The sequence below is a fragment of the Fukomys damarensis genome, unplaced genomic scaffold (genome assembly GCF_012274545.1).
Source record: "Fukomys damarensis isolate Sample0158 unplaced genomic scaffold, DMR_v1.0_HiC HiC_scaffold_33, whole genome shotgun sequence".
Classification (NCBI taxonomy): Eukaryota; Metazoa; Chordata; class Mammalia; order Rodentia; family Bathyergidae; genus Fukomys; species Fukomys damarensis.
Genome location: NW_022900945.1, coordinates 33286664 through 33294812, shown reverse-complemented (window position 1 = coordinate 33294812; position 8149 = coordinate 33286664). Strand labels below are relative to the sequence as shown.

Here is an 8149-nt window from a genome sequence, read left to right as displayed (position 1 = left end):
GTTTTTTTTTTTTTTTTTTTTTTTGGTACCGGGGATTGAACTCGGGTCCCTGCACTTGCAAGGCAGGCTACCAAACTGCTGAGCTAAATCCCCGGCCCCTGAAAAGGTGTCTTATAATTACTCCTCACTTCTGCCCACACATATTTGCTTTAGAATAAAGAAGGCAGTCACATGCCAAGTTCTAAGTGGTAGACCTTTAGAGCCTTTGTGGAAAGACCTACAAGTACTGGCATGCCCAGAAGATCTAGGATAACTGCTTTTGAGATTTCCCATTAAGACTCAGGCACATAGCTCAGCAACTTGGCTATCACTAAGGGTCATCCCCAAAACACAACAAACACCTCCCTTAACACAAACAGTTTGAGTCCATTTTAATAATAAGTGTCATTAAAGGATTGTCAGTGGGAGGTTTGTGGCTCCTTAGTTACGGACAATGGACTGACCTCACATCTGCTCTGAGATTTTTGTTCATACTAAATAAAATGCTCCTATGTGATAAGTCACCTATCGAAGACTCCCTGGAAACAGAAAAAACAGTTCCGTGCATGACAACATGTTATTCTGCTCTCACGAGATCTTTCTCGTCCCACACATGTGTGCATCAGGAAACATGCCACCGAGTGTTTCTGCAAAAGTAGATGTCAATAGAAATTAGGGCACAAGAGTGAGGGGATCAGTACTTTGAAAAATCCTGAGTTAAACAGAATTAAGATGACTTAATTACTCAGAACCAATTCAAATCTTTAAATGGGAAGTGTGCTTTATAAAACTCCAAGGTAGAGAGTCCTAAACGTATTTATTTGACCCCTGAACTTTGAAAATTTTTTAAAATTTTTGCCAGGGTGCACCTTTAGACCAGTTCTTGACCTTTGTCACATACTCGCATGTTGCAATCATGCAGGTAGGTCTCAAAAATTCAATCCCCAGCCTTCCTTCCAGGGCAATCTCATCAGAATCCCTGGGAGTTAGAACCCCAGTGATGTATGGTTCTTTAAAGCTTCCCAGGAATGCAAACAAGTTTGAGAACCAACATAATTTTGGAAACACTAACCTACAAGTTCTAGGCTATCCTTCAAACTAAAAAGCAAAAACAAAAAAAACAACAACTAGAGACAGGACATCCAACTTCTATCAGCTTATTCCATTAGACATTGACACAATATACTACTGCCATTTTACTACTTTCCATGTTTTCTGGATATGCCTTCAAAACTAGGCCCTGGGATACTATCTGTTGTCTGAATAATTTTATCCCCCTTTAGTTTTGTAAGTTACAGAAAAATTAGGTTTTGGCAGATTTAGAAATCATCATGAGTAGACCAAACAACTTACCAAACTGGTGTGTATCAATCAGAAAACAAAGAAGTGTTGTAAAATAAATTAAGAAGCATAAAATAGATCTCAAAGGAGAGTTGTGCAAATTAGACTAATTGGTTATCAGTGCTTTCTGACACTTTAAATTTTTGCAAACACTCTTTTATGAATACCCAGGAATGCAGAGATGAAAACCACTGCCACTGACCACCACAAAAGCAAGCTGGAGGTTCCATAAAGGGCCAGTGGTCTTTTAAGACTTTAGATATGGAGCAATTAAAATTACTGTATAGAATGTTTGCCCAGTAGGATACACAAAGTTTAGTTAATAGAATGAAAGGGACAGAGCCTCAAAAGATCCTTTGCCAGCTCAGCTCTGCTGATGCTGCCCCCAGAACTGAAAGGCTCCTTGTTCCCTGAAAGGCCAGCTGCCAAGACAACACTGAAAATGGATGGACTCAAAAGAATTAAAGTAGATGGAAAATACCCTCTGCCTCTAGTTTTCATCTAGAGTCACTGTTGATAAACACATTGGCTATTCTTAGTACAAGTGAAAAGTATAATTTTGACACAGATATCTCACACTTCAAGGGAACACCCTAGGGCTGACTGATTCACAAATAGTAATATCACAACATTTCCCAAATATCACATCAACCCAGGTACTCAACTATCACTCAAGAAGAGATAGTAAAGTTACATACATGGTCTTCTTCTTTTTGTTTTTTGGGTTTTTTTTTTTGTTTTTTTTTTTTTTTTTTGGGTTTTTTTTTTTTTTTTTTTTTTTTTTTGTTTTTTTTTTGTACCAGGGATCAAACTTGGGTCCTTGCACTCACGAGGCAGGCGGCAGAACCACTGAGCTAAATCCCTGGCCCCATCTTCTTTTTTAATTTGTCTGATTTTAGTGAATTTTTAACTTGCTCACTAGAAAACTAAATAATTTAAATATAATTCCAAATAAAAAAATCAGGCTATCTCTTTGTTTGTAATAATGTGCCTATACTATAACTATCATATTATTTAGATCTAGCCTAGCATATCACTTTTTAAAAGGAATCTGATGCCATATAAATGAAAAGTTACAGGACCTAAAGTCAGCACCTGGATTGTCATGTTCTAGTTTTCATCTCCACACAGAAGGAATTTTATGGTGTCTCCTCCTAACATGCCCTACCCCTAGTTCCAGTTATGCCTCCTTCTCCAACGTTCCTGTAACATTGATCTCCTAACTCTAATAAAGCACCACAATTGTTTCATATACCTGTACATTTACATAAACTATACAATGAGTTCCCTTGCAGTAGGTATCAAGTTGTCCCAACCATTTTTAGATCCACAGAACTATCACAGTGACTGACACAGAAAAAAAGCAATAAATTCATGTACTTAGTCCTTTGGGACACAAAAGAGGAATGAACTTAATTTCCATCCTCAAGAGAAGAATTAGCCCTGCAAACAAACAATTATTATACAAGACATTTGCTTTAATGGTGTATGGAACATTGTAATCCACAAAGTGCAACAAGAGATGGCAAGAAAAGGACTTGCCAAGCTTCTCCAGAAAAATGAGGAAAGGTTTTTATAGAATTGACTGCTCAAATGACTGTTTGATAAATGAAAAAATCTTGAACAGTAGCATTATCTAAAGTCAGAGCAGTCATAAAATTCCCTTATTAGAAAGATCATTAAAAGATATAGCACATATGGGAACCCACGCATTTCAGTGAAGAGGAAATCTGAAAATGCCAACCATATCTTCAATAAGGCTTCAAAACAGTCTTCCTTTTTAAAGAATTTTAAGCAATACAATTACATCTAGCTGGAAGTCTGTTTTCAGATAAGTTTAATATAGCAACAGTGGAAAAAATCTAAACAATGAAAACGAGAGTGTGATTTAACAACAAGTGGAGTAAAAATGCTGGTAGATGATATAATCCAGATTATAACGAAGGCCAAGACAATGGTGGCTGACTAGAATTAGTACAATAATAACTTTCTTTTGAGAATAATTCTTGATAATGTTCTTTTACCTCAGTGAGGTAAAAAACAGCACACATCTTAGAAAAAAATAGTTTCTTTAGTTCAATTCCTAAAAATCAATAGTATTTTCTCATCTAAATTCGTCACTGAATTACAAATTCACCACTTCTTGGTATGTTCTGCTTCAAAGGCACAGTTTATGCAGTTTGCATTTAGAGAAACAACTTGATGCAAACATAAATCTCGGGGTGAGTTATCAGAAAGATACAACTTGAGGCACACTTCACGTCAAACTCTAAGTTGGAAACAGGTGCCTAAAGAAAGGGCCAGATGCCTCGGACTTGTGTTAAGCATTCTTTTTCATGTGAGGACCTTTTAACAGATTGCTAAAATCTCCTTATGTCTAACCACAATGTAGTAACATTCTCTAGTGCATTTTCTGATTCTTTCTTTTAACATAATGTGATTGTGTGATGTACATGTACCAACTTCCCACACGGAGTGTAATCATGGACTGCAGCCGTGCACTGATAAAAAATAAAAACTGGAAAAACATAAAACAATTTGAGACGGAGTTTTAAAAAAAAACTACAATGAAAATGATAGGAAGCAACATGTGAATCTATAAGAGACTGGTTATAAGCATTCTAGTACATTAAACAGCAATGAAACAGAAGGGTGAATGATGCTTTCTGTATCTGAAATGAACTAAATGAAAAAAATAAGGTGTAGTATATTAGGTGTGCTATATCACATGATCAAAATGGGAACAATAAGAATGTACATCCTTATTCTTTATATGTGCAGAAGTTATCTGGAAAGGAGGAGGAAGGATCAAGGGAGAGAGGGAACATTTTCACTGTATATTTTCTATATAATTTTAGTATCTGGAGTATGTTAATATATTTATATTTTCAACTATTTGGGAAAATAGGCTGTAATTGTGATAACTATGATTCTGTTACCTCGTAATAATTTTCTTACGGTGTTTTTCTTTCTCTTCTGGTCTTGTTAATTATTCACAAATGCTAGTTCTCAAGAAGCAAATTACCTAGCACAACAAAATTCATTCTGTCCTCCAATATTACTCTACATATAAAAAAGGGCCAGGAATATAGTTCAGTGTAAAGGCTCTAGGTTCCAATCCCAGTACTGCAAAGAAAAGAAAGGACAGAAAAGAAGACAACCTGCAAATATTTCTCAGATTTGAAAAAAAAAAGGCTCGCCCTGTCCACAGAAAAGGTTCTCAGTAATCTCTCCAGTTAATGCCTCCTCTCTCCCCTCAGAGGTGTTCTCAAACTGCCTCAGACACAGCAAACATCTCTGGACTTTCCATGGGACACACCTGGGCCTAATGTCCCTCTTCCATTCCCAGCTGTGCTATAGCCTAATGTTTCTACAGTTCATTTATGCCTGCAGACCTGCCTGCCTCTACTAAAATATCAGATCATGAAAAGACCGCTTAGTCATCGTATTTAGAATTGTTGTGGATAATACTTATTTCTCATTAATAATAACAATGAGAAATACAAAAACTCGGTACCACCCAGGGTATAAGGACAGCTGCACTAGCTCCTCATTTAATCTTAGAAATAACCTGTAGCCATTTTTACAGATAAGGACACTGAGGCTCAGAAAGGGTAAGTAATTTGCCCAGGTTACTTACACTTACTAAAGACAGGAAGGAGCAGAATGAGGCTTCAAACCTAGTATCTCTAAAAAAAATGGAGTAAACCACCTGGCTTAGAACTGAGGCACGGTTACCTCTTCTGACAAAACAGATTCTATTTTACAAAGCGCTTTCAAATTATAGGAGCCACTAGAAATGAGAAGCTGAAGAAGAAACTTTTGCGTTTTCTTAAAACTGTCCTATATTTAATCTGACATTGTTTTCTCCAATTTTCTTATACACAGGCCTGCTCGAGGATGAGGGGGCCTTGCATGTGCTCTCCCCGGGAAGATTGGGGCTCTGGGTGTGGCCCTCCCCTGTCCCATTCTCCCTGCTTAACACCTACTCGTGCCCGCCTTTTGTCAGTCGGGCTCTCAGAAACAGAGGTGAGAATCTCTTGGATCTTAAAGGACTGTGTCTTCATGCATTCATTCAAACATCTCCCAAAAGTGCTCCTAAGGGTCCGAAGCTCACCCTCAGTGAGTTTACAGTGGAACAGGAAGACAAAGCAAAGAGGCCTCCCAGCCACCCTGCTCCTCTCTTTGTTGGGAATTATGTGCCAGAAACAATAATAAGCCATACAGATGCTTACAGATTTGGATACGTAAATAAGCACAAAGACAAAAGTACTAAAATTAAGCCCAGTTCTTCAGAGATGACTGTTGTAGGAGGGTTTTTTCGTGTGTTTTGATTTTGTTTTGGGGTTTTTTTTTTTTTTTAGGAGGTTTTTTCTTTCTTCTTCTGTGTTTTGGAAAGGAGAGAAAAAAATTGCCATCTCATTTCATTCCATATAAAATAACATCATCATCACTGTCCGAAGACAACTTAAAAGCAGAGTGACTCAACACCAGCTGAGTTTAGCCCCAAGTGTCACAAGCAGTTATACCTGAATGGAAGATAAGGGGGGTTTGAGCCAGAGAGGAGCGCTCTGTAGGCTTCTTCGGGTGTCTTCTTTAAATAGATTACCTAAGACAGATAAATAGTAATATTTAGAATACCACCAAAGAATGACACAAAACTAGTTTTATTACTCACCAGATTTGAATTTCCTTTCTTCCACTTGGAGTGACAACTATCGTGGAGATAGTTGCTGTTGTTGTTGTTGCTGTTGTTGTTGTTGTTGTCCAGTACTGGGTAGAACCCAGGGCCTTCACACTGAGCTACATCCCCAGTCCTTTTCTAGTTCTTGTTTTAAGATGGTCTAACTGCACCACTAAGTTGCCCAGGCTGGGCTCAAACTCAATAGCCTCCTTTTCAGCTTGAAACCAATCAATCATCAGCCTTTGGCTTAAAGATGGGTGAGTGCTTGGACGCACAAGGCAGATCCTTGAAGACAACAGAGCTGTTCCTAGAGCACACTGCCCAGACACAATTCCAGGGACAGTCAGACCTCTGCCACTGCATTGTGTGTTCACTCGAGAAGAACACAGGCCTCTTCGACCTCTACAGAAGGTCTGCATGAGTTCGCCCAGCGCTGAGGATCTCTGACAGACATTCACAGCGAGCAGAACACTTGCCGGATGGCTGCTGAGTCCTCTGCTCTGAGAAAAGCCAGCTGCTCTCCAAAACCCACTAAAATCACAATGAGATGGGTAAAAATGGATGAGGCAGGAGCGCTGCCTTTCCAGCAAAGGGCAAGGGTCCCGGAGGGGAGAAAGAGCTTGTGAGCTGGTTGGAGAGGAGCTCAGTGTGGCTCGAAGGGCGAAAGAGGGAGGGAGGGAGGAGGGGCAGGAGCCAAAGCAGTGGCCAGACTGAAGCACAGTATAAACCACGGGGAGAGTCTGACTCTCTTCCAAATACAATTTGATATTTTAATTCTGAGCTGAGGGCATTGGTCATTTTTATCTATACTTCGAATTTACTTCCTAGCCTATTCTCTACCTAGAATTAATGGCATTGTTTCCTCAATATGTCCCCCCACATCAACACCCTAAGCATTTTAACTACAAGAATGGCAGACACCCATTTTTTTAAAGTAGGCTTTCCTCTCTATGTACAAACCTTCTTTGAGTTTTAAGCTACATTATTCTACTAGCAATGTCGCAAATGTATTTATTAACAATTGCAGAACTAGAAAGCACTGCAAGTTTGACTTCTCTAAAGAAATAAAAGGACTAGATAAAAAGTTCACCGAGCTTTAAAAACAGGACCTCATGTTCATTTGGCAAATGAAGTGAAGGTCAATAAAGCACACACCAATCAAAGTGAACTCAATATGAAAAAAAAAACACACACACAAAGCAAATGAATTTAAAGGTAGTGATCAGCAGGACTCACTGAGATCAGCGCATCTATCATTCCAGCACTCTGGGTGGCTGAGGCAGAAGAGTAACAAGTTCAAGCCCAGCCTGTGACTTACCAATACTCTATCTCAAAATAACAACTAAAAATAAAAAGGAGTGAGGCTCAAGATTCAATCTCTATTACTGCAAAACAGAAATCCAAATCCAAAAAAAACCAAAGCAATCCAGTCACAAGGCACAAGTCCTCTAGAGAGAATTAGGACTAGAGTTGAAGCTCAAATAATTGCAAAATCCTCTTAAATCAACCCCCGCTTTGAAGACCATTTGTAGTAGTCAATATTACAACATAGTGTTACTGCAACCCAAATGGCAGGTTATATAACAGAGCTTCTTATAACGCAGCTCTTTCTCAACCCTAAAGACGTTGCAGTACTTGAAAGCTAACCATGGCTCTAACGGGAAAACAGCTTGGAGAAAGCTTCTGTGTTTGGATTAGATAATCAAAGCTTATACAAACAGCCTTTGAAAAGCAAAAAATGAAGTTCCCTCCTTGGGAGCAATTACATTAATTCTCTTTAATTCTGCAGCAGTGTTTCTGCAGGAGGGAGTCGCCAGCCCAACGAAACAGCTCTTCAGACTGGCGACCCCACAGGGCTCCGCTCATCTTACCTGCATGGCTTATAGCACACATGACCCACGCTCTCACCCTGTAAGAGGAGAGCCTTTGTTTTTATTTTTATCCCAGTGTTACATTATTAATAAGTGCAAAGTGAAACCCAACAGAGGCCATCTAAATTCCAGGCAGATTCCCTGGGCATCTGTTACAGGTTGACCTTTTACAACCCGAAAAGTTGTAGGGACTTAGGGAGAGTGGGAAAAATTTCTCCTGGTACATGTGCACACTGTCGTTAACATAGAAAGTGCCATTTTTCTAGCATGTATT

General features: G+C 39.0%; 1 protein-coding gene across 5 annotated transcripts in view; it reads right to left on the bottom strand.

Annotated features, from left to right (window-relative positions):
- Cdc14a (cell division cycle 14A) overlaps positions 1-8149 on the bottom strand; it is a 154311-nt gene that overhangs the window by 89177 nt on the left and 56985 nt on the right. For 4 of the 5 annotated variants that reach the window (XM_010639075.2, XM_010639077.2, XM_010639074.2 and 1 more), the window contains one exon: positions 5850-5929. In XM_010639075.2, coding sequence (XP_010637377.1) covers positions 5850-5929 — 80 coding nt within the window. Of the gene's footprint in view, positions 1-5849; positions 5930-7240; positions 7298-8149 lie in introns of those variants that run through there. The other variant, XM_010639078.3, reaches the window with a different exon arrangement.